Here is a 27386-nt window from a genome sequence, read left to right as displayed (position 1 = left end):
ATAATATATAAAATAATACACATAACTGTGTATAGCTTGCATGAAATATATTTACCTGGAATATGTCATGTGCAGCTTCTTCCTCACCAACACCCCACAGAGCAGCCCAGGGTGGGGCAGATGGTTTTGTGGGTGTCCCACACCCCCAGAGCTCTGCCTGTTCTATGAACCCCACCTCCCTCCCCTGCCCCAGCACCACACTGCCACGGCTCTGACATAATAATAATTTATTGGTTCGAATGACATTTAGTACCACAGTTGTCTTACCAGTGACAGAACGAATGCACACAGCTGATGAGATGCTCTCAGTTACACACACCAACCTAAGGAACGCGTTGGACGGGTCCGTGTCCGGGGCTGGTCCTTTCACAGACGCCAGAAATTTCATTTTTGGGTAAAAATCCAGCACCTGGTGTGCAGGTCCCAGCCCGCCCGCCCCGACTGCAGGAATTACAGTGCTCAACACCGCGCTGAAACGTCACTTCAAGCAGCTTTTTTTTTTTTTTCCTTTTTTTTTCTTGGCAGAAAAAGAAAAAAAAAATCAACCAAAAAAAAAATTTGAGAGAATTATTGGGGAAAAAAGTGCAACCACCAAGACTGGAGAAGGGACGTGCCTGCTGGGGGTGGGCTGGGACAGGCTTTGATGTGCCTGTCAGCAAAACTGCACCTAAAGCTCAACCCCCCCCCAACTCCATACCAGGCTCCCAAAAGGGTGCAATCCCCCCCAACCATGACAGAGGAATGACCCAGGGAGCAGAGCACAGGCCTGGCCCCCAAAGCTCTGCTTCCCCAGCATTACCTCATGGGTTCGTGTCTCCCTTGCAGGGCTGCAGGGTTGGGGCAACACTGCTCTGTCCCCACTGAGTCCCCTTCTCCCTGCCTTTCCCTAAGCAGTAATGAGCCTGATGGTGCCCATTTCCTCTATTTCTAAATCCCATTTGACCCTGTCCAGGTGCAGCATCACCACCCCTCCACAGGGAGGTAATTTACTTATCATTTACCCCAATGCCATGGGGAGGCCCAGCTGTTTTGCACAGCACCATTTCAGGTGTTTCCAGGCTGCAATTTCCCATCCCACGAGGATGTCACGGCTCAGGGACTCGCAGCCCCCTGGAAAGGGCTGGCAGCCAGCCAGGACTGCAGGGATGCTCAGCTCCAGAGCCCAGGGACCTGCACATGTGGAAAAGCTCCATCTCCCCCTGGGATGAGCCACCAATAGTCTTTGCCATCCTGCTGAATCTGGGTGGGACACCCCTTCCAGTGGGTGTGGGGTGATGGGGGGTGCAGGACCACCTGTCCCATCCCGTGGAGCAGCTACAGAGCTGAATTTCAAGTTGGATCAGCATCTTCTCCAAAGTTCTGCTGCCGTCCTTCTCGGTTTCCAACATGATCAAGTGAATGATGAGGGGAAAGGGAAGTATTATTATTATTATTACTGTTATTATTATTAATTATTATTTTAAACATTTCAAATAAAACCACGTTGTGTTGTAAACAGAAGCTCACTCCTCAGGTCTGCCCAGCCAGTCCCAGCTAAGGTTTATGTTTGAAATGGGCTTCCACTGAAAGGAAAAAGCAGAGAAAATAAAGTTAAAAGCAGGATAAGCACTGGCAGGCAGTGGCAGCCCTGCATAAGCCCACCCTGCTAATGGTTCTTGTTGTGCTGATGCTCCTTGGCTCCGATTATTCTTATAGCTCTACGACTGATCCTTACAGCACCATGGGCATCAAACCAAAGGCAATGAAGAAGGAAGGATACCATCCTCCTCCTCTCAGTGTGAGCCCCTCTCTGCTCAAACAGCCTTTGTATCCTCCCCCGACATCCTTCATGGGCTGCCCCGCTCACCTCGTACAGGAGGGAGCGATGTCGCTGCATCCCCAATGCCCCTCCAGCCATCGCATCCTCCAACACCTGGGAAATAGCAGAGCCAAGGCTGACATCCAGCCCCCACCAGGAAACACACCTGCGTATTCCTGAGGCAGCATGGGCCGGCTGATGACTTTCTGAAAGGTCGTAATCCACTCCAGCTGGTCGTCCTCTGTCTCGCAGGCGAAGAGGAATTTCCGATCCGGGGTGACGATGGTTATCCCGTGCTGCCAGTGGTTTCCCTGTGTGGACGGTGGGAGCCCTTCCAGCACCTTGTAGCTGTTTTCCTTGCTCCCAATAAAAACTTCCCCTCTAGCAAAGGCATCCTAGGAGACAGCAGAGCAGTCAGGCAGCTGTGAGTGTGAAGGGGGCGCTGGGTCCCAGACAGCTGGGACATGGCTCACCCTGCATCAGCCAAAAGTCCCATGAGCCAAACCCCAACAGCACCAGCCACCCCAAGAACCCCTGCTCATCCCCCAGGGGCACCCACAATACAGCACCAACACCAGGGAGCCAAAATCCAGATGCAGAATGCCCAGTGAACAGGGCTTCCAAAGAATTTTTGGTGAGTATCTATGAACAGGGCTACTGCACGCTGGACACCAGGCAGAGCCACCGAGCAGCGACAGCTTCGTGCCCTCTTGGCTCTCCCACCAGCCTGAGCTTCACTGCAGATTATTACTATCAGTATTATTATTACTATTATTAAAATTACTAGTATTATTATTGCAGATAATTCCCAACAGGCAGCCCAGGCACCTTCATCTTACCAGGGGATCTTTGAAATACATGAGCCGTCGGTCATCCATGGTGAACCATCGCTTCTTGAATCCCTCTGTTTGCTGAAGAGTCAAAAATGCTGGATTACACACTGAAACAGCACAGCTTTTCTCTTACCAGACATGATCCAGCAGTCTCAAGGCACTTGGAGGACCCTGATGGCCTGGGGGAGTTGAGAACAGGCAGCTTCTGTGTCATCAGGAGACACCACAGCCAGGGTCTGGGCCAGCTGTACCATGGGGGCTTGCACGAAGGGGCAGTGAGTTTGTGGGTTTGGATTCTTTTTTTAATGTTTGCTCCCAGGTGATAAAAATGTATGGTGTTACAGCTTTGCCTCTCTGGCAAATATAATACATGAGAAATATTTCATATCCTACCTTTGGCCCCGTTTTCTCCATGTATCCTTCCTTCAGGTAGTTTCTAGAAAGCTTTGGCACCAGCTGGAGCAACCAAAGAGGAGAGAAAAGAGAGCAAGGTCAGGTTGGAGGGGGCTGGGGGGTCACTGGGTGCTGGGCAGGGCTGGGGGGTCACTGGAAGGAAAGCCCACACGGAGTTGGCCCCCAGCCCTGAACCCACGCAAGAGGTGGGTGCAGAACCATGAAACATCTTTGAGCACTTCACCAGCACAACCAGCAGCCTCCAGGAGGAGCCCCAGGGCTGCCGGGGCAGCCAGAGAAGGAGCCACCCTGCACCTCAGAGCCGACTGGACCCCTCCCAGGTAATTAGTGGAAGGCAATTAGATTTCAAAATCTATGGTCAAGGAGGTAGCAGGGAGTAATCAACAACAACCAGCCCCAGTGACGTTACCAACTGCAACCCCCAGCCCTGGCTGCCAGTGCAGCCTCTGGAATTAGATTAGCAAAGGGTAACACAATTAGCAGCTCCAGCACCCGGAAAACACAGCCAGAGATTCATAAGCCAGGCTGCATTGACCTGCACACAAGAACTCATCCAGAGGCCTGGGTATGGCACTGACATCCTTCTGCTTTCATCTTTTCTACCTTACAGCCTTTGTTTCAGCTTTCTGGTATTACAGCAGCAGAAAGATGCTGATAGCTTCCACACACATGGCAGTGCTGGAGTTACTCACACACACAACTCACGTTGTGAGGGTGAACATGTGTGACTGCACGTGCACGTGCTTTCCAAGGCTGGATGTTGGGAGCAGGTGCTGCACGTGGGCTCGACATCCCACCACAGTCATTTCAGCCTGGTAATTGTAAAATGCTCCGAAGGATGGAGCACTCCCCAAGCCTTCCAGCTTGTTAACAAGATGCTAAAAATGAGCAAGAGGGGAAAAGGAAATTAAAAAACCGACCAAAACTGCAGGAGCACTCACATCAACATCGCTGGCTCCAGGGAATGCCACTTGTAAGTAATGGAAACGTGCTGCCCGGATGGCGTTGAACCAGTCCACTATTTCCTAATAAAGAGAAAGAAAAGCACAGTGAGGAACATAGTCTGCACACAAAATAACCTGGTCCTGCTGCATTTTATCTCTCTGATCGCTGTTCCCAGTGCCAGGGCACAGTGTAGCAGCAGTCCTAAAAAATACAGAACACAGCAAACGGGCGAAGGATGGGGAACATCTGCCTGCTGTCCCGGGCTGCCAGATGTGCACAGAGCTCTGCAGCAACCAGTGAGCACCAAGGGGCTTTCTGCAGAGGGAAGGATTTAAACACATCTCTGAACCGGCAAAACCAGCCCCAAATCAGCATTTGAGATACTGAGCCTGACCTTATAAAATGGCTTGGCATGTGCTGGCTGGTGCAAAAGCAGCCTGACACCCCCGCAGCCCCCTCACTCCCCCTGCCCTCCCAGCCCCTCTGGCAGGACATCTGAGCAATGCCTGAATCCCACCCAAAATCTAGCAATATACTTCAGTGCCTTGCTAAAAGAGTAGGTCAGTATCTCTTTATCTTTGTACCCCACTCTATCAGTTATGTCTGCGAGTCCTTCAGAGACAGCCACAGTGACACCGAAGTCCCAGCTCAGTTCCCAGAAGCTCTGGCACTTCATCCTTTGCTTGACAAAAGTCTGTCTCCATTTTTTGCCCCCTAAAAAATAGTTGTTTTATAACTTGCTTGTTTTTAAACTCATTTTTTCATTTGCCTCTGGTGAGACCCACAGAGCTTGTATTGCACCAGATGCCTCTTTGAAGGTTTCACTGAGAAATGCCACGTTAATTTTAAGCACTTGAACATTGCCTTGTGGTCTGAGGGCGTGAGAAAAGGAAAGGCATGTTGGAAGGGATATTTACAGCTTCCCTCCTTGGGATGCTGAGCTGTGGGAGAGGGATGCTGAGCTGTCCAGCTGTCACTAATGCACACGAAGCTTCACACATCAGGGACGTGTTCAATGAGCCAGACTTAATCCTAAAATAAACACTGCCGACCCCTTCAGGTGAGGTCGCTGTAGTGTAGGAAAGATCATATCAAAGGAGAAGTCAGCCCTCAGTAAGATTTAAACTTTTTTATGCTTTAAAAATGATTGGGGTGGGGGGGAAAGGCTCTTTTGTGAAATTTGTGAGATCTCGGTTTTAGGGAGTTGAATTAGGGTTTCTCAAAAATGATCTAATGTGGCAAACAGCCATCTTCAAATATTTAAAAGTTTTGTTTTGGTTTGTAAAGCTACTTCAAGTTGAAGGGAAAAAAACCTGAAACATAATACAACAAACAACTTTTTGGAAAATTCTGACCTACTTGTCTGAGGTTTTACTCACTTATCACTTGCTTTCCTTACTCTAAGCAGCTAAGGAGACCCCAGATAGCATCACAAAGAGGATCAGCAAGAGGAATTCACTTCTGAAGTTAATGATGACCAAACCAGGCAGGAGATAATGACCAATGAGCTGCAATGTTAAAAGGTTGTTATCTCATACAATCACCAATGGATGGCTAAATATATATATAAATATAAATATATATATATATACACACATATATATATATAAATATATATACATATATATATATTTATCTATCTGTGGGTCTCTTTCTTGATCGTGATGCAGAAAAGCAGAGGCTGAAACCCTTGCTGACTTCCAGCAGTCAATTCCTTTTGGGATATTGATCCCCCATCACCAGAAATGGGGTTTGATCAAATTCTTCCCTGTGAGGGTGGTAAGACACTGGCACAGGTTGCCCAGAGAAGCTGTGGCTGCCCCACCCCTGGAAGTGTCCAAGGCCATGTTGGATGGGGCAGCCTCCAGTCTCAAAGGGCAGGAGCTCACCCCAGAGTTTCATCTTCTTGCAGCCCTCACTCAGCCAAAGGGACAGACCAATTTCAGGGTAGTCCAAAAAAATTCAGCCAGGTCATTATTGGATGGCAGGAGAGCACATCCTGCCAAACCACTGTCACAGTGGAACTACTGCATGAGACTGGTGACACTGGTCCTTCCACCAGCCCCCTACAGAAACCTCAGCACTTTAAACCCCAAACCCAAAACACAAGCCTGACTACACTCCTCGCAGCTTGGCTAAGCAAACCACCAAAGCCCAGCAAACCACAGACACAGGCATGATGGTGGGATGCAGCTTTCACAGGAAAGAGCTTCTTCCTCTTATTCTGGTTTAAATTGCAGCCAGGAAGGTGCCTGAGAGTGACCTGAATGACACCGTGCTGTGCTTGCACAAGTGGTGCCTGTTCTGCACCACGGGACTTGCACATCCCACCAGGCAGAGTGGAGGATGGAGGGGAGGGTAAATTTGTGAGCAGCCCCAGACCCATGAGCCCTCTTCTTCACATCTCACTTCAGAGGCACCAGAGCAAGGGATTTGTTTCAATACAAACATGAATATTTGCATTTTATAAAGGATGAGACAGGCAGAACAACAATTCCTCGCTTCTCCTACAATCCAGTTTGCTCCCCTTTGGTGAGTCTTTGGATTAAGTCCCCTCATTTTTCAGTGTTCCATCCACCCCGTCTCCTTCTCCAGGTACTGAGGAGCCTCCCTTAAAGAATCCTCTGCTCCAAGTTGCAAGCAGAGGAATAGCAATTCCTTCCATTTGCATCTTGTTACTTAAAAGACACATTTTGCCACCTTTGTCCTTGGAAGGACATAAGAAACATGCTCAAAGCTTGTTCTACATCCTGTACCCCCATTCTTTCCACCCCCCTCCCAGCAATTCCAGCTGGGTTAGAGCCTGGTGTGCCACAGGCTGGCTCTGGGCAGCACTGACCTCCAGGACCACAACCCAACCCTTCTCATTACTTCTGTGCCCTCACCTTGCCATCTTCATGATAGACAAAGATGTTCCTTGTGCTATTGTCCTTCAAGTAAGTGATCTGCAGTCCGTGTGGGTTCCCAATTTTTGCAGGCTGGAAAGTCGCATTTAGGTGTTCGATCTTCATAATTGCTTTGGGTTCTTTTGCCTGAAAAACACAGCCGAGTGAGCAAACACCTGAGAATTGGCTTTCAAACCAGAAAGCAGCTCACTTGGTCAGAAAAAACTCCTGATTGAGGCCATTAGCTAAAAAGACCTGATTCCCAGCCCACAAAACTACCTGGTGATGAGATATCAGAGACTTTGCTTGGGCATCAGTGAGTCCTTCCTACCAGCCTGGAAAAATGCTCTGTTTGGCAAAATTCAGCAGAGATGCAAAAAAATCCTACAGACTGCTAACTAACAGGCCAGGATGCTTTCTGCATCTCCAGCACCCACAGCCAGTTCCTCCTTGTCCCAAAAGGTGGAGGATTATCCCCCTTGCCAATATCACACCTGGGTGCTCAGCTGGCAGGGACACCACGTGCATGTCCCCATCCTCTCACATGAGCCACTGGCTGCTGACTCTTCTCCTCCCCTTGCCTTCCAAACTTGGAACTTTCTTTTCAGAGGCACAAATATAATCCTTACAGCCCATCTCTTGGGTGGGTTAGCCCAACGGAGAGCCTGGATCAGGCCCTCTCAGGCACCACCCCAGCTGCAACCTCTGTGGCAGGTACCACCATAGCACTGTTCATCTTCTTACAAAATGCCTTCAGAAGTTTACCATCTTTCAGGACTGCCCTGAGAAGTGAACCAGCAAGTGTGAATAAGACATTCCAACAAATACAGATCAGGCACTTGGTAACACCAGGTTTAGGGCACAGCCAAGGGCCAGCAGAAGGTCGTGCCGTGGTGCCATGGTCCCCAGTACCAGGCAGAACTCTTGAGCTGGCAGAGCTGTTAGTGCCACTTTGGGAACCTGGGGACTTGCCATGGACACACAGCCTTCATGGGTGACCATGGAGGGGGAAATCCCAGCACAGAGGACATGTCTAGACAGCACTGTTCCCACTACAGCTGTGGTCAACAACGAAGCAAAGCAGCTTTAAACTATCAGAGCAGTCAAGAGTGACTGAATGAGGCTGGTGGGACTTTCACTTCTCCCTCAGTAAGGACGGGCTCTCTCCTCTCCATGAGATGCAATTGCACCATAACAGACCAAGCTGAAGGAGAAGACAGTGCTGTCAAAGCCACAGAGAAGTGTGGGTGGGTGCTCCCCTCCTCTGCAGGTTGTGGCTCATCACAACACCACGATTGCATTAACTACTTGAGAAAACTGTCTGGTGGCTTGTCCTGGGCTGCTCTCAGCTGTGATGTTCAGGGAAGACTCAAAGATCATATAAAACACCTTGGCTTCCCCCAGTATGTGGTGCAGAACAGTGGAGTGTCCATCCATTCATCACAAATGCAATTTTCATGGTTACAGCTCCATTGCTCACTTACAATAATGAAATGTGCTCTGGGGAAAGAGACCAAGTAGTTTCCATACTACTTGACATGGGATCTGAAAAACAGAGAGCTTTCCCTCCAGATTCCACGTCATGCTATGCAAAGGATGATTCAGGCCCCAGTGACCACTGTGAGGTGGTGGTACCTTCATCACAAGCTAACCATCACTATGAAACCCATGTCAGCTGGATGGTGCAAAGCTAGAACTGGCCAGTTGGGGCATCTCACCATGAGTGTGGTGGTGGAGCACGAGCAAACCCTACTCAAGAGAGCAGTGAGCTGTACCTGGTGCTTTCCTCCTGGAGCAACTGGGGGTTCAGTGCTTACAGAAACTGCAGAAACAAACTGGTGGCCCAGGAATCCCGTGTTCAGAGATGCTCTCACAGCTGTGATCTGCACAGAGCAATCCCAGGTACTCACGTCGTTTTTGTTGAAGTACTTCAGTGCACCTTCTCTCTCCGACAACACGAACTTTCGGCTTAAGAACTGCCCGTTGTCACGTCCTCTCTTCCACAGAAATCCTTCTCGGTACCCTGCAGCAGAAAGGAATGGCCGAGAACCAGGGATAAAATCCTCTATTTAAAAAAAGAGTTGGGGTAAAAAAGAGGAGATGAGCCCTGGCTTCAGAACTAAGCAGACCAAGTGCGTGGCTGTTTTGCTCGAGACACGAATGAAACAGACCTTCTCCTTCAGCTTTGCCCTTTTCATTCCACCCTTGTTCTTTTCCAACAGCTTGTGCTTCAGATGTCCCTGCTCTGACACTCAATTTAAGATATAATTATACAAAGAGCCCCACTGAAATGGTGTTCCCTTTCTTAGTTTCACCCCTGTTCGATTTTTGGCACTGTCTCTCAGGAATTCTCTCAGGAATGATGATTTTAAAATTAAAAATTGTGTTTTATAACAACTTGCAAATCGTAGCTAAACTACCTTTTTTTTTCCCGTATGCCAAATGGCACATTAATGCCTCTCCTTCACCTGCCTGCTACAAGCCAGTGGTGTGCAGAAATTCCTTATTCAGCCTGCTTTTCACTTGTCCATCCTGATACAGATTTGATTTAAACCACTGATGAAAAGATGCAGAAAAAAATCCCTCAACTAGTTCCTCAACATTGACTCTACAGTTACAAGTGAGATAAAATGTTTCCATGACGTTAAAACCTAAAGCAAGAAAAAATTCACACACAGACTGGACTTACGAGATCCTGCACCAAATACTTTCCCCAGTTCCTCAAAGAGACTTTACTCAACATCAGACAAAGTCATCACTGTCTGCCACAAATAGAGTCAATGGCCAAGCCTGTGCTGATGCTGAATGCAAGCCTTGCTGAACTGCATGGAAGTGGTGGAAATATTTAAAGCTCTCAGCAGCTTTTCCTTTGTCTCTTTATTCTATACAAGGCATGTGCTGCAGCAGGGCTTGATTTTAAAATGCAGGGCCTCATCCTGCCCCCTGAACAGGTGGATGCTGCCCCTCAGGAACCAGCCCAAGCGTTTTCATTTGGGGACTGTCTGCAGGGACACCCCTCCTGTATTATTACAGCTCACTCCAAGGGCAAGCCAGCAAGAAGGAAAGCCTATCTTTTCTTTCAGGAATCCCCACCTGGGCTTTGCTCAGCTCATCAGAGCACGATGGGCACACAGAGTTCAGCTCAGATCTACAAGTCCTGGCTGTGGGTCTCATCCGTTCACTCATCCTGAGTGTTTCATTATGAACATCTGAATGGCAAAGGATGCTGCAGGCATTCCTGGTAAAACTTGTTCCCCACCAAAACACCTTCTTTTGTGATTACTCTTAGCTCTTAAGGGATGAAGAAAAAATTGTTCTGCATCTCCCCAAAGATGACCTCAAATCATTGCAAATCTGTAAAGTCTACCTAATGGCCACCTGGCAGATGAGCACTGTAACAGCTGCATATATGAAGGAAGGGAAGCCCAAAGAGATTTGGTGAGCTGCCCAGGACAAGGCTGTGAGCCAGTGTTCATGTCAGGCTGGAAACCCTGTTTTCCCTGCCCTTCTTACATAGGGACATTTAATTATTTTGATCTTCTCTTTCTAACATTTTGGGGCAAAACACAGTATCCACTCCACAGTATCCTTCCACCGCAAGGAAGAACTAAAAAAACCCAACACAACTAAGAGTTATCCCTCACATGGCAGCTCTTTCCAGATTACCTCAGCAAAAGAGCTCCTGGCTGCTCTGACAAAGCCAGCTGCTGATTTCAGTGTTCTTCAGTACAGATTTCTGCTTGCTTCTTTTCTTTTTTTTTCCTTTTTCCCTCCCTCCCTCCCTCCAGGGCTGCATCCTTGGGAGTTGCTCCTCTGCTCTGCCCAAACCTGCTGCCTGCATCCCTGTCAACATCCATCAGTGCAAACCACTGTGAACTGGACTTAAACCCAACATGAACCCAAACAGGTTCCCCAGGCAAACAGTGTGTCAGCAAGACATGTCCTCAGTGTCCTGATCTAAAGGGTTGTGAAAACAACTAGGGAAGGTGCTGAGAAACAAAACTGCAGGAAGCTGAACAGGCAACAGATCTCACACCAGAGGGCATTGGAGTTGGAAACCAAACCCTCTCTTCCTTGTCTCTCTGGGCTGAACCACCTGAGCAATATTTAGAGTTCTCTGGCCACATCCAGATCTTCCTGGGTGGTGAGGCCCTGGCACACATTATCCAGAGAAGCTGTGGATGCCCCATCCCTGGAAGTGCTCAGGGCCAGGCTGGACGGGGCTTGAAACAACCTGTGGAAGGTGTCCCTGCCCAGAGCAGGGGTTGAACTAGATTTAGGGCCCTTCCAACCCAAACCATTCTGGGACTCTATGAAGGCTGTTCTGCTTATGTTGAAGCTGAACAACCACTAGCCCTACAACAGCTGCTGGTCACTGGTGTTAGACTGTGCAGCATCATGTCACCAACACTCTCCCAAGGCCCAGAACGAGGGATGCAGCTGCCTGCCATCATCCCACTGATCTCCAGCACCCAACTGTGACTGGAGAAAGGACTACCTGCTGGAGAGCACCTACAGCCACCCTTTAGAAATGCCACTCTTGCTTTGCTAACACCGCTGCTGTTTGGATGTCAAGTTCTCTGCATCACTTCAGCTGCCTGCCAAGGAGGAAAATCAACCACTTGCCTTCGCAAGCTGCTCTGGCACAAACCTGTGACACTTGCAAAAAACCCCCCAAGCAGTCGTGACAAAGTTAGCCAACAAATGGCATGTAATATGACCTGAAACCACACAGCCCAAATGGGTATTTTTGACCTGTAACATGGTTTCCAAGGTAAAATAAGGAACTGGCACTTCCACACTCACTTCATCACCACAGCTAAAACTCTGGGGGCAAAGAAAACAGGGTCACCCTCTTGGTTGATTGAAAAGAAGATAGTGCATGGCCTTGTGTCAGCTCAGGTGGGCTGGTGTCTGATGCTCCTTCAAGCCAGGCAGGTAAAACTGGCAGGACCCACTGGGTGCTGTGGTGTAGCCCAGCCTTCTTGCTGTCTGAGGGGCTGCAGAGGAAGCAAGGGAGAGGACTTTCTATCACGAAAATCTGATGTAGCCACCATCTTTCTATCTGACTTCTGCCAGCAATTGGTTCAAGTTCCCTATTTCTTAAGAAGAGGGATATTGCTACTTCCCCACCTCAGAAAGCTGTTACAGTGCTTAGTTAATGATGGGGGTTTTTGGTCTCTGAGAATGTGGATTGTAGGAAGTACCCAGAATCAGCTTTAGCCTTTGTTCTCAGAGAAGAAAAAACCCTCCTGACGGCAGTGGATCAGATCCACTGTCTTGCAAAAACCAGGCCATGGCCTTTGCTTCTGCCATCTTAAGTAAGGCATTATAAACTGGGACTTAAAACCACCTCTGCTCTTTACTTTGCAGTTTCATATGCAATACCATACCCAAGCCCAAATGCATCATTATGTGGTTTCTTGCCGCCTTCTCTCACTGCAAGACAAAGCATGGGAGGCTGAAATAGGAGAAAAAAAATGCACTTGTGCAAGTAATCCAAGGGCAATCCCATTTCCTAGAGTTCAGGCAGTGCATCTCCTCCTACAGAAGCAGGTTTCCCTTCCTCTAAGCAGTTAAAGTGTGTTGACCCCAACTCAGAGCTTTGGAGAAGATACAAATACAACTCCATCACTTTGCTGCTGAAATTGCAGGGTATATATCTCCACTCCTCTGTGTGTCAGGAGCTGAGCACTCTGCTGTATTAGCATTGTAAGATGTTAATTAAGGCAGAACGGGGGATAGGTACTCACTAGACACGATGTGCCCACCCTTTCTGAGAGGTTAAGGAACTGCATAATTATGGGAGCAGTTGATTGGTGAATCCTTGACATTCCACATCCCCTCTGACCCGGTGTCACAACCTTTGTTTTAACAAGGAGTCTGAAGGACACTCCTTCCAAAATACCCCCCCACCATTCATAGTCAGAGGGCTGGATGGAGAAGATTCTCTGTTTTCCCTACGGACTGGACTTGTAATAGGGCTGCCTAAAGAATTGTGCCTCTTGTTTGGCCTCAATGTAAATGGTTTGCTTTGATTGCTCTAAGTTTTAATATATTTCTTCCTGTAGCATTCAGCCACCATCAAAGCAAGACATTTCAATGACTTCAGTCTGAATATTTTAAGCATTTGCATTTAGATACAAGTTGTAAAATAAGGAATACTAAATTTTCTCATGGAGTGAAAACATCACTCTCTGTCCACACCCTCCCCACACATAAGGCAGCCCTCCTGCAAGCAGGGTTAAGGTTGGTCAAACCCCTCAGAGCTTTCAGTCAAAGCTGCAAACACTACCCTGCTCTGCTTGCTTTTTTGCCTTTGTTTTCCCTGTCTGCAGCTGTGCTGAGGAGCTTATAACTTCCCTACAAACAATTCTGCAGTCATCTCCAGATAAATACGCTTCCTGCTGGTCCCATGTTCAGCAGTGCAGAGACAGGAGTGTTGGAGATCTCAGCATCCCGATGCACAGGAGGCAGAGGGGATCTGGAGGGCTTGCTAATGAGATGGGCATCCTTCCCCCAGGGCTTCTCCTGCACCGACCAGGGGAGGAGCCACCAAGAGCTGCTACTGCTCGTGCACAGTTCAGTGCTTCGGAAATTAAAGCCTCAGCAAGGAGCGAATGAGGATGTGTTCAGGGATCCTTCAAACCAGTCTCTGCCCCCAGGATACCTGGGAGATAAGTTCTTGGTGCACCTGATGCAAGGTGGGTGCCTGGCATGTCTCACCTCACAGTCACAGGCTTGAGAAGGGAGTGATCTCCCTTCACCTCCCTTTAGAGAACTCTTTACTCCCAGCTAAGACAACACAACCTCATCGCATCTCACCCAGCCAGGCAAAGGAGCCTGAGACCTCCCTTGTGCAGCACCCTGACACCCACAGCAGCCACTTGCTCAGGCACGCGCAAGTTTCCCAGCTCTTAATCAAACAGTCCTCTCTTAATGAGCACTTAGCATCCAAATTACCTTTCCTAAAGGCCATTTTGCAGAGAAGGGTTTCCTGTTGCCATCCAGTCTGCCTCTGCTGTCTTCCCGGAGCTCATAAAACAATTATTGTCCCGCTGCATTGTCGAGCCTCAGCTATGGATGCAAGCAGCTGATGAGATTGATTGCTTCCACAATACCCAATTAACCCACTCACTCTGCAAACGATTGACTTAATCAAAGGCAATTAGCGCTTGAATGGCTACATCAGACAGAAAGCCAGGATTTAGTAGATGATTCAGATAACACCATACAGACATCTCCTTGGCCTTCTGAGGGAAAACACCATCACTAATGCTCAGCTCAGAGCTGGAAGTAGACGAAACCTCAGGTCGGTGGTGAGAGGTGGCACAGAAAACGCAAGGGAGAAGGAACACATATTTCCCTTTACCGATAAAGGGGAATTTGAAAAGCACCGATGTGATGTTCCCCTTTTCCTCCTTTTTCTGCTCATGACCCAGAGGACCAACCAGTTGACCAGACCTCAACTACCAGCTGTCATGAAATGGTACCTTTGGTCTCTGACAGCTCTGGATAGTCAGTCCCCGAGTGCTGGAGGTACAGGGCTGTGTCCCATTACTAGCCCTCTGAGGAAAGTCAAACATGTTTTACAAAACCACCTTCAGTATTGATTTCTTCCAAGGCATCTTCTCCCACAACATAAAAAAGATGCCCCGAAAGAGCCAGTTTGGAGGCAGGACCACATCTCTGCAGAAATACAGGTGTTAGTGTCCTCAGAGACTGTTTTTCCTCTGGTCAAATCACCCCAAACCAGCACAGCCAAAACCATTCAAAGCCTGAGCATGGGCTGAGCAACCCAGGTCCTCTAAAATAGAGGACAGAGACCATTTCAGAACATGTGTAGAACAACTTAAAGGTTGAAGCCAAGCATGGAAAACAAACTCTCCAGATCACTGCAAAAAGACATTGTCATCTTGCTTCATCCTGAGCAGCAAAACTATTGTAATAGAAAAAGGTGTTAGTTCAGCTACCCAGCTGCTCAGATAAATATGGAAAATAGAGCCAAATGCACCATATCCATGGAAAAAAAATGGGGCTGAGCTTAACTACACATCAAGATCTGAGTCTGACAGAAAGAAGACGAGGTCTGTCCCCACACACATGTGGCATTTAAATGCAAGGTTGGTCCCTGGGTTTCCAGTCCCATTTAATGTCACTGTGAATACACTTCATTGCTGGCTCACAGCTGAAAATCCAAATTGCTTGCAAGCAAAGCCCCAATAATAAAGCCGAAATCCATTAAGCTTGTGATGTTTGCCACTATTTAAATCTGATTAAAATTGTACATGACACCACTAAGCCGAACATTCAGAAAACACTCCTGTCAGGTCTGATGTTTCCCCATGTAATCCAAACCCCCCCTTCTTTCACCGGGTTGTCAGCTGAAAGGAGCCATAATAAGAGATCATGTACCTAATCCAGCTTCCTAAGCTGTTTTTAACTGGTTTCTTTAATCACATGTTATGATTCCCCACGGAGCAGCTCTCAGGTGACAAAGACATTAGCACAGTCATTCATACTCCCGGAAGGTTTCTCAGATGGGATCACTTTTCCCCTTGTGCCGACTGAGTGTGGCAGGAACGAGACACACGAGGTGCCTCTGTGGAGCCAGGGAAGCCATCAGCGGCACGAAAGGTGGGAAATCACGGCATCAGGAAGCGACAGCCAGTGGGCAAGAGACTGCAAGGTAAAGTAGTGCAAAGGACTCTTATCAGAGAAAAAACTTCTTTTAGCAGAGTGATATTGATCTCCCAGTGAGCACTCACCTCCCCTGAAAACGCTGCCTGGGAACAAATATCAGGAGAAAACACCAAAATATACAGTTCCCAAGTCTTCACCTGCCTGCTTCAGGCATATCAGGTTTGGTAGAGAACACGGCCACATCCTCCCTTTTATCAGTTTATCTTATAATTGACCATCGACACAGTACAACTTCCGTGGTAAGTTAATTACTGAGCAAGTGTTTATATATTAAAGATAAGACCATAGCTGACTGCTGCAGAGCAATTGAATTGTATCTACTGGGAGATGTTACAACCCCTTGCTACAGAAAATGTCTTTTCTGGAAGCCTTGCGCTTGCGTTATTGAAAATTGAATGTGGAATTTAATTTTACTTGGAAATCAAATGCTTCCTCTTCGAGTGGCATCCCTGCATACCCACCTGGGAGCTGCTGGCTGCTCAGAGAAAAAAAACCTGTTACAGGTAAATAACCTTCAGGTTTTGATCTTTTGAAGCCAGTCTTTTGTAATAAAAGGCAGATGAAAGCTGGGAGGTTCCCAGTGAGATGCTCATCCCATTTACCAGCACTGAGTGCGCTCAAAGCCTGATTTAGATGGAGAGCTGGGCAAGAAAACGTTTAAGGACAGGCATGCAGTGCTAAGTCATAATAACACCTGTACAGCAGTTCACTTCAGGAGCTGAATTTTGAAAGCTAAACCGCTCCCAAATCACAGGGCAAGGATCCTCCTTGGGCAAGACATAAACACTTAAAAAAAGAGAATCCTTGCTGCAGCCACTCTGAGTTACTTGCACAGAATCTGCACGGGAAGGTGTTCTGCAGCTTTCCTTCCTGGTATCTGGAAGAACTGCTGCCTCCATCCCACACCCATCCCCCCTGCCCACCACAGAGCTGGTCCTGCCGGGACCTCTGCAAGGTGAGGGAGAAGCCAGATGCAGCCCTCACATGCAACTGCAATGAGTCCTGTGCAGAAAGCAAAGAGGTGACACCCTGAAAGAGCTGGGGATGAGGAGAGTTTTACCCTCCATACACACTACAGATGAGCTGCACCAACCTGCTGCTGAGGCTTCAGCTCAAAACACCTGCAAAGCACCAGGGACCACCTGAAGGTCTGGATTTCACAGAGGCGTCCTCAAACCCCAGCTATGGGATCAGGAGCCTCCCAGCCCTGAATAGCTTCAGATCTTTAGGAGTCTCTTACCCACACCAATAAATAAAATCTCAGCCTGGGCAGCTGCTCACACAGATCAATCCAAGGAAGGATGAGATGAATTTAACCCCCCAACAGAGCTTTACAGAAGTCAGCAGAGAAGTTCACCACAGACTTCAGATAGGTTTAAGACCCTCTGTCCAGGGCATCCTAGAACGAAGCATTTTCCCCACACAGGCAGCATTGACACACAAACATAGATCATGGAAACCCATTCTCACATGCACATAACATTCCTCTTTCTTTGCTTTGAAGAGAAATCCAAAAGGCTTTGAGCATATCTGCTGCAGTGCTAATGGCTCCTGAATATCTCTTATTGAGCATTCAATACATTTACAGTCAAAACTTTATGCAGGAAAGGAGGGTTTTTTTTTTAAATTTAGGACTTGTTCCTCTCTTGGCTGCTGGTGTTACAGCTGTCCCAGAAATCAGCCAGTACAGGATGATCTGGCAGCTGTGCTATCAAGGGAGGAGCACTTGGCAGCGCAGCCGCAACCTCCAGGTTGCACAAGGACATTTGCACACCTTGATTTTTCTAAAACTATCACCCCCCCATCCCCTGGAGCAGTGTAATCCCACTTAATGAACTCCTGGAATTATATAAATCAAGGATAAATTCTGTCCCATTGACCAAAACTCTAATTGACTTTGCTGGGCTAAAATTTTTTCTTCCAGCCTCTGCAATGCGTGAAAGTTTGAAATTCACTCCCTGTGGAGCAGCCTCCTTGTCTTTTAGGTATTTTGGGGATATACTGTTTGTTACTGCTGTGCCACATAACCATGTCCCTCATGGGCTGCCCTGGTTATGAAACTGGAGGTGGCTGCTTTGTCTGCACCTCAACTGCAGCAGGATTTATAAAACCAGTCCTATTTAGTCAGCTGAGGAGCCACCTCCAAGTCCAGTTTCACTGTAAGCATCCAAGAAGTGAGGTGTGGACAACTCCTCTGCTGCAGAGGCTTCCCTGCTGCATCAGAGATTTCAAGGTGAAAAGGTGAGTGATCTCCCTATAGGGGGAAAATGCAGGTGGAAATGGGCTGGTGGTGGGAAGAAAAGCATCAGCTTGCTCCCACTTTTGAGTCGAGGATGATCTAGCTCAGCTACATCTCTGGCAAACTCCAGAAAAAGACATGACCTCACCCCAGAAAATGTTCTTCATCTGGTGAGAGACAGAAACTGCCCGACCCTGCACAGGTCTTCAACGCAAAACGGATCTTTCTTTAGTGGAAATTTAATTAAGCTAGGACAAGTTGCCATGAAAACAGCCTTTTCCATGCCCTTTGTTATCCTATTGCTTCCCAGTCACTCCCTTCTCATTAGCAGAAAAAAGATGCCTCAGCCTTTTGGTCCTGTGTCACTACACAGGGAATGTGAATGTGCATAGTATAAAACCATGGAGAAACACCAGGAGACCCCCAATAACTACCTTCATAAATCAGAAATTGGGAAGGGATGGTTCTATTCTTTCAGTAAATGTTTATCACCAAAAACATGGAGAACCACCTCTCTCCAGTTGGTATAGGTACATTTATTGCCTGTAAAAACCCAAGGTTACAAGAACAGGCAATATCAAAATACAGGTGGTTGACCTCAAATAGGGAAAGCTCAAGGACAGGAGTGAGTAATGATAATTATAGTTGGGGTGTTTCACACATTTATTGATCTTATAGTCTATGCTCATCGGGTGGCCTGACTCTCCCAGGGAACACCTACAGCTCAGGGCATCCCCAGGGAGCATCCAGAGCACACCCCAAGACACAGGCAGCACATTCAGCTGCCAAGGGGTGGAAGGGTTCAGACCATCTCACCCATGAGAAACTGCACTAGTTCAGCAAATTCAACTGACCTCAAACTGACCACAAATTAAATGCTTTTGGTTTGAGTTGACAAATGTAAATATTTCTGTTAAGGATGATGCAAAATGAAACAACATTTCTTAGGTGTGTTTTTGTGAGAGGCCAAAAAAACCCTTAATGAAACATTTTGCACAAAGTGCTTAGATGGAGAAAAAAAAAAAGACCAACCTCCAACTATTTAAAATTTCATGGGGCAGCCCTTACCCCTTTCAGCAAGGTTCACTCCCTCGTTGCTCTGCTTCCCCTGCAATGAGCATTGCTGCTGCCTTACTTTTTGCACGAGAGCTGCTGCTCTCTGGCTAATTATAGAAGCTGGATCAGAGCTGTGCTGAAGGCAGCTTGACAGAACCAGCTGTTAAAATTATAGCTGGATCCTAAACTAGCTGTGAACATCCAGCTTTAGCTCACAGTGGTGCTACCCCCTTCCCAGAGCCGGCTGCCAACGCCTTGCTTGGCCAACTGCTCCTCCTCCTCCAAGTTCAGACCCACAGGTCCTCACCTGCGATTTCTGGCTGCCTAAATGCTTTTCTGCTTTAGGGGAGCTGAAGACATCAGAGTATTTCTCTTTGCTAGATGTTTTTCTTCCTACAGCAGCTATCTGTAAGATCCATCACCGCCCCATCACTTTGTCACTGCAATGTTCATGGATTTCCTGGAAAGCGTAACAGCAGTCATTGGCCTCTTGCCATGGCCCAGAGAGGTAGAAAAAATAAAAATGCTCCGAAGTTAACTCTAAAAGAAAGGCTTTTGCGTTTGGAGCCCTTTCCTTTGCCTTCTGGTGGTGACTTTGAGCAGTGTCTCCTTAGCAAGTCTGGGAAATGGTGCAGCATCTTCCTTTGATTCTAACAGAGCCTCAGGAGGTGGCCGTGCTCTTTCAGAGGGCTTGGACTGTGTCTGAATCAGCACTTCCAAATGCTCCTGGAAGGCACTGAGAGGCTGCTCCAGCTCCTGGTCATGTGATGACAGTTCTGTGGAGACGTCAGTGCATCCTGGCACGGGAACAATGCCCCGTGTGGGTCCCTGCCACGGGCCTGCTCCCCTTGCACAAGAAAAAATAATAATAAGACAAACACACTGTGGTCTCCCCTTGCATCCTCCTCATGAGTTTAGTTTGTTAAACAGCTCTTTGATGTGCTTTGTCTTTAGTGCAGCGAAGTCCCTGTTTGATGTTTACATCATTTGTATTGTGGAGTTGTTAACATGGAGTGAGGCTGAGCAGGACCCACCACAGGCAGCTCCCCAGGAGGGCTTGTTCCCTCCACAGCCCCACCCAGACCCACTGCAGATGCTGCAGAGGATGCTGTTAGTCTGGCTGGGGATTAGATCTGCTGCTGGTTTCTTGAGTGGATTTTTTCAAGTGGATCCCTTTCCTTTCAAGGCAATTTAGCTCAGTATTTTTTCACCCTGGAGACAGGCTGTTGTGTCAGTTTTTGCCCTGCTCTGGATGAGGCTGCAGAGAGCAGAAGTGACCTGCACAGCATCACCCCCCAACCCATCCCCTTCCTGTGGTACCAGTGCCAGGGCACACTGAGGAAGAAGAAGTAGATATTTGTTTTAAAGGAATGACTGCATTTCCATCAAACCTCCAAGGAGAGGATGGAGAAAGGTTTTTTTGGAGCAAGTCCTGACAGGGAGTTGTGTAATGTTAAACACATAAAGGATTATATTGGAAAGACATGAAAGGGAGACTTAGCACCAGCAAAAGTGTCCCATCTGCTTCAGCTGAACATATTTTTGACTTTCCTATTTCAACCATTTAAATTTTTTCCAGAGCCTTTCATCTTCAACTGTTCCTCCCTATTAGACAAAAGTTTTTGGGAAGAAAAATAACCCAGGCCCTAGTCCCCCTTTTCTCTACCCAAAATCCACAGCACAGATGCCAGGGCATGGATGCAGATGCCAGACCTCACACCCACCCACTGGGGCAATATGCCCTGCTCCTGGGGCTGCAAACATTGCACCTGACACGTGCCAGGTGCTGCACAGGTGAGGACCAAGTGTGGGGGCTCAGACCCAGCGAGCAAGGCATCACCCAGGGTGTGGGGAAGCAGCAGGACCAGCACCCACCAAGCCTGGCTCCCAGCGTGACTCATGTCCCAGCTGATGTCAGTGCCCGGAGAACAGAAGCCTCTCTGTGGCTCTGGCAGCAGGAGAAGGAGGTTTCCGTGCCAGGCAAGGTTGCTCACTGGAAGGATGCTTGTGCTTTAACCCCCTCCTGACAACAGCCTCCAGTGACCTTGGTGCTAGGTTGGGAGAACTACAGGGTTTGGAGTTGTCCATTGGACACTCACACCCTCATCCCTCTCGTGATAACCTCTGGAGGCTACTTTTTCAGGGCATCTAATGGAGCACCCAGAGCACTGGATGCAATCTGCACACAATGTTCTTGTGCACCCTTGAAGTGCTAAAACATTCTTATGCTCCCTTGAAAAGCAAACTGTGATGAGGTTGCATCCTTTTTGGAGAGGGCTACAACCTGCTGCCACTTAGCCAACTCTCCCACATTCCTCCCTGCATCCCTCCCTGCCATGCTCCCCCTTGGCTCCTACGACCACAAAGCGTTGGCAGAACCCGCACAGCACCAAGCTCACAGTAGGCTGCAAAACTCAGCCAAGAGGCCAAATTCTCCAGTACAGTCCTTGCCCAATCATTTTACTCTCTGGGACACCGAGACAGGGCAGAGGTCCATGCCAAAGAGGTGCAGCATCCCTGTGCCCTTGGCTCCTCACTCAGACATAAATCCAACTGTGTTCAGAGATCAGTCCCATCTCCAGCTCCCCCAGGGCGCAAACACAAACTGCCAGGTGTGCCAGTGCCAAGCAGAGGAACTGCTCCTGGTGTCAGCTGGGAAAAGTGAAAATGTAGCCAGACTTTGGGACCCAGCAGCCAAGACCTTACAGACAAGGGCAAGACCGAGTGCAGAGATTTGTAACACAGTTTTGCTGAAATCCAGTAAGAGCCAAACCTGGAGCTTTGGTGCAGCCAAATACTGGAACCAGCTGCTGGGAATTCACTGGAAACTGTGATTTAACACAGGAGGCACCAGTGATGCAATCCTAGCCTGCACACCAAGCACCAGCACACACCATAGGGAACTAGTGTCTTGACTTCCTACCACAAAACATCTCCCCTCTCATGTCCAAATCTCTGCTTTGCAAAAGTCAACACGAATTTTCAACAAAATACCAGGCTACTCTGATTTGTGCTGCTTTTTAACCATGCTACTACTATTTTTTTGTTTCCATCTCCAGGTATGAGTGATTTGCTTTACAGGGATGGGAAAGAGGGCCTAAGACAGCAGTACCAGGAAGCATCCCTTAGTGAGGGATCTCGTAGTAGCTGCAATTTCCTGACGCACGCTGCTGCCCTGCATCACAAAAACTAGTGCTTCCCATCAGCAAGGGACAGAGCAGAAAATTACTGAGTTTCCCTCAAAGCTCAGCTCTAATACTTGAGCCTTTCAAGCATCAGAAGAGAACTTAATCCTTTTCACAACTAGCATCAGATAATAGTGACATTAAAAAGCAATAGGAGCCAAGCAGCAACTTCTCTTTGGGGCTAATAAGTAGAAATAAATTAACTTATTTCTTTATACTGAAAATTCCTCTCTAAGGACTAAGATCAAGGCCTGCTAAAGCTTTTGACAGCTCTGTTTGCCCATCAGCCACATCTGCATTGAGGTTAAACAGAGACTTAGATTCACAGAAACTTCTGAAAAACTCAGACCTTTGGATTGAGGTTACAGATGTAGCCAGTATTTTCAGAAGTTCAACTCAAAAAAATGCTAGAAGAGTCGGTTATAATTAGGCTTTTTCTACATTTCTATATATGGTGTAAATCAGGAGGCAAGCCATTGGCACTATGGGAAATGTGCCAGCAAAAAAAAACAGAACGAGGGGGAAATAAAACTCTTTATTTGCATGGCACAATTCACTTTACAGGCACATAACGCAGCCAGGGCTTTAAAGGCCATTTATAATTTCGCAGCATTATGTGGCACTAAAGCTTTCATTCTGGTGTTCAGAGCCTAATGTGACTTAGTGTTCATAAAGCGACATTTCAAACCCCACTGCTCTCACCAGAAACACCTCCATGGCCATCACTCGCTTTTGGGTGCGTTAATACAAACCATGGCAACTGCTCTGCAGAGATTCCTCCACTGCTTCAGACACCGAACAGGTAGCTGAGATTATAAAGTGATTTTTTCCTAACAAAGTGCTCACGGCCCAATTACAAACCACTCCGAGCTGCCATCGCAGAGCCAGTGACATCAACCGGCGGAGCAGCTCCGGCATCGAACCTTCCCGGGGGCTGCCCCGGGTTTGTGCCGCAGCCCCTCCAACAAAGGGCAGGCGGAGCTACAGCGGCTCCGCTTAGCCCGCGCTGACACCGAGGGCTATTTTTAGCACGAGGAGATGTTGTAAGCTCACAGGGGACTGGGGGAAGGGAGGAAAGGTTTAAGGGAGAGGAAAAAAAAAAATGCCGAAGTGTTTCTCCACCTTGTCGGGTCAGAGGAGGGAGGCAGCGCAGTGCCCCGTGCCGTGGCCAGGCACAGCCGCCCTCGAACCGGCGGTCACGCTGGTGTCCAGGCACAGCATGGAAATGGTGGTGTGTTACTTCAGACACACCAAACCCAAATCAGCCAAGCACCACACACCTCCTGAAAGGCATTGGGATGCTCCTGCACGCCCTGGTGCACCCCGTGCCACGCAAGGCACTGCAGGTGACCTTGCTCTGCACCACCACGCTCCCCTATGGCACACGTGGTGCCTGCACAAAGCCCATCGACTTGCTGCTGGTAACCCTCAAAATGGTTGCTTTTATCTCATAGTTTCTCTTAGTGCTCCTGTGAACTCGGTTTCCTAAGGAACCAAGGCTTATTCATCTGTCTCTCCCTCTGGCTTCTCAGCATCTTGGATAATTTCAGCCAGATGTGGCTTGCTGTGTTGCTAAACACACCACTCTCTCTTGCTTATAAAGCAATGAGATAATTTACACACTTTAAAAATCATCCTCATCCCTGTGTTTTGCAGAACTACCCTTGTAGTGGGGCACTGCCTCTTCTTCTCCGAGGAGCTGGCACCTGCCTGCTCTCAACTTACACTCAACTACACTAACATCCCTCTCTGTGTTTGTACAGTGCTCAGCACAGCACCACCTTGACACCCTCAGACTTTCACCTGGGAAAAGCCAGGAGAGCTGCCCTGGAGTTGGTGGAAATACAAAGAGGAACATCGGACAAGGATGTGGGCTGCACTTGGGGGAAAAAAGAACAATGAAATAATCTTCAGGCTGGTCTGCATGAGAGAAGCTGAGATGGCAGCTGGCTACCATCCCGACCACACACATGAGCTGGCTCAAATCCTCCCCAGTGCTAAAAGCAGCTTTTGATTTAGCTGATAACACCTTAGCAAGAATAGAGTTTCGATTCAACTGTTTTACTCAGTATGGATGTCTTGTGTCTCGTCAGCCAAGATGCCACAGGAAGCACCTATGGCACTTCTCCCCACTCACAAGGAGCTGGTGTCACACAACAGCTGTGTACCACCCTTACCAAGTCACTCCCACAGGGCAACTCCCTGCCCACAGCACGATGCTCTGATCACGGAGCAGCTCCAGTGGGAGGGAGAAGTGTCCCACATTAAGACTTGCAGATAGCATAAACCAGCACAAGCATTGATGGAGCAATGCAGATTCACCCCAGCCAAGGCAGGAATAGGGCAGGGGAAAAAAAAGCAACAGCCCACTCAGGTTCCCATCCAGGAACAACCTGCTGCCCCAACCCTGATACAGCTGCAGTGCCCTGAGCTGAGACTGTGCTCTTTCTTTAAACCTTCTCACCAGCATCCTTGGCCCTTTTGATTCAACTGTCCTTCCCTGCAAGGGAGCTGCAGCCGAGCCCAAGCAGGCTGTATTGCCAGGCAGTGACTTATGGGCACAGGTAAGCCTGTGTATGTGAAAGGCTCCTGGAGAAAACAGCCTCTCCTTGGAGCCAGCACACTCTCTACCACTACTTTATCCCCACCAGTCTGCAGCATAAAAATCTTACTGACTGTAAGATGCCCTGTTCCCTGAGCCTGTGAGCCCTCTCTGCTCTCACCCTCTCTTCTTGCAAACACCCACAGATCAGAACACCCTCCCTGTCCCCAGCCACCCACCACCCCACCCATACAGTGTCACCTCACCTCCTCTCCCTGTGCCACCTCCACCACCAGGTTTTACTGCATGTGCTTGCAAAGCAAAGCGAGGGGATGGTTCTCATGTGGCTTCACACTCCTTTCTGCATGAGCATCTCCTTAAAGACCACATGTGTTAGGGGCTTAGCAAAGAGCATCAGGACCCCTCGAGCTGATGCCTTATTTCCCTGCTCAGTGCTTCAGGCTCTCTGAAGTGCAGTAAAACCTGTGCCCTTTTAGGCTGCCATTAGCACTGGTTTGCCCTCTGGGTGTGCTCAGCCCTGTAATTTGCTCCTGAGGTTGTGAAAAAATGCACTGCAGAGATAGTGTTGCTCTGACACTCTCAGCTCCCCACCAGCCAGGCAAAATGGGGTAAGAGACAGCAGAGGATAAGGTCTGTCAGTTAAAATAATTGGGTTTTAGCTGCAACACTGCTCACTGTTTTGTCTGATCAGGCTCAAAATAAACTGCATTACATCACTGCAGGTCAGACTGAGCTAATAAGGGTCTCTTCCTCACACTGAGAAAGGACGTTTTTGTGTCCCGTGCATTTTCCCTAGTGTTTTGCAGTCAGAGCTCCTTCCAACTGTGTGAGTGCAGGGAAAAATTAATTCAGACTGCTGCCCAAATTATGCAAGAGCCTCATGGAATGGAAAGTGCATATTAACAGATTTTACTATTTTGGGGTGTTCTTTTATGTCTTGTAATTTATTTTACCCATCATATTTACAGACAAACACAAAATAACATATAAACCAAGAAATCCTTAGGGTGCTGACAAAAGATAGTACAAGCAAATAGGCACCTTCAGAGAAATGCTACCCCTAGTAACTACCTGAATAAACCAGAGTTCATCTGAATAGTGACAATAAGGTTGCAGTAACACCATATTATCTTACTGTGCAGCCCAACAGGCCATCCCACCCAACTATGGAACTACCAGTCAAATAATCAGAGTCTTTCAACTTCCACACCAAAGGATAGGGTTTAAATCTTTAGCTGGTATAAATCTGGATTCCTCCACACTTTTCATGGGATCTATGGCAATTTATATCAGCTGAGGAGCTCCAATCTCCCATGACTAAAGAATGAAAGCAGTGGAGCCAAAGTTCAAGGAGAAAACAATTCCCTTTTGCTCTTTCTTGGCCACATCCACATTCCCATTCTCTCTTTCATGGCCTGGGATGCATCAGAGCAGCTACACCTTGACCAGTTTATAACATCATAGTGCTCCAGCCCTGCAAATACTGTTACCTTTTTCTTCCTCCATGTCTCCCTTGGTTAAAATAAATCCCTTTGATTAAGAGAAATCAAAAATACCCAAATGAACTAACTTACAGCAGGACTTTTGGAAAGCACTGTCACAACTGCTGTCTGTCAACAGCAGGGGAAAACATTCAAACTTTTTAAAGCCGATCAAAATATTTTTAAAATTTAGCAAACCTTGCAGTTGCCTTGAGATACAGATCCAGACTTTGATGGCAATTACAGTCATCCCATTTCTAGGAGAATTCAGCACCTGTGCCCCATTAAACTCTGTTAAAAGGGACAATTAGCTGGAGACTGACAGTAATTTCACCAGTTCATTTACCAGAAGGGATAAAGCCAACCTGAAACACGTTTATGTGAAAGTCTCAAAACTGTTATCATTCTGTGCTGTTGTGCAACAAACGTACTGCTATTGGAAAGGATGTGGCCACGGTGTTAATTGGGATTGCTGGGGTGTAAATAATGTTTTGTTTCATAAAGTCTGGCTAGGGCAAACAAATTATTTAGCTCACACTACAGCTGAATGAAGAGCTCAAATGTATAAATGGGTGTATCTAAGAATCAATAGCGGATCACCAAAACATTTAATCAGTTTTACTAATCTCTCTGCACTATCTGAACTCAAACTGACTCCTCGCACTAAAATCAATGGTGCTGATATACTCATTAACAATGAAACCACTGGAGTTTGAAACACTAACTGGAGGCAGAGGAGCTGAAAGGCACGAATAGCACATGGGCTTGTGCTCCAAGGCTTCCTGGGGGAGCAAGAAACTCTCTAAAAACTCCCTTACAGGAATTTTCACTGCAATGTCCTACCGAGGGTAAGCGGCTGTGACCACACGTACAACAGCACATCCCCAGGACAGGGCATCTGATTCAGGGACTGAACCCAGAGCTATGGATCCTCCTCCCAAGACTCAGCTCAAGAGTTGGTTCCAATGCTCAACACTGCCCACACTGGGGATTTCTGCACATGGGAAGTGTCTTGGTTTCCCAGTTTTGTTCCCCAGTTCTGATTCTGCTACCTCGCATCACTCTGTATCTCATGAGGCAGATGTTTCCCAGTGGTTTGGGGGCTATGCAAGGTGCCTTTTGGGGCATCCCACACTGCCTCTTATTTATACCCTTCCCCAGCAGCTGAAGTTTGCTGCATCCTCCTGCCAGACCTCCCTGAACGACTGTCTCAGCTCTGACCTGCACATCTGACACTCCTGTCCCGAGACTCATTTCTCCTAAGTCTGCCAGTTTGGCTGTGAT

At 47.9% G+C, this 27386-nt stretch overlaps 1 protein-coding gene across 1 annotated transcript in view; it reads right to left on the bottom strand.

Annotated features, from left to right (window-relative positions):
• Positions 1-212: 212 nt before the first annotated feature.
• ADAP1 (ArfGAP with dual PH domains 1) overlaps positions 213-27386 on the bottom strand; it is a 39818-nt gene continuing 12644 nt past the window's right edge. Inside the window, 7 exon segments of the mRNA XM_008928030.3 lie at positions 213-1562; positions 1965-2193; positions 2638-2709; positions 3025-3087; positions 3987-4070; positions 6876-7022; positions 8786-8898. Of these exon segments, the coding sequence (XP_008926278.1) occupies positions 1534-1562; positions 1965-2193; positions 2638-2709; positions 3025-3087; positions 3987-4070; positions 6876-7022; positions 8786-8898 (737 nt within the window). The 3' untranslated portion in view covers positions 213-1533.

This window comes from Manacus vitellinus, unplaced genomic scaffold (assembly GCF_001715985.3).
Source record: "Manacus vitellinus isolate BGI_N305 unplaced genomic scaffold, ASM171598v3 scaffold_12_pilon, whole genome shotgun sequence".
Classification (NCBI taxonomy): domain Eukaryota; kingdom Metazoa; phylum Chordata; class Aves; order Passeriformes; family Pipridae; genus Manacus; species Manacus vitellinus.
The sequence above is the reverse complement of the archived record's forward strand: the minus strand, read 5'-3'. Positions and strand labels throughout refer to the sequence as shown.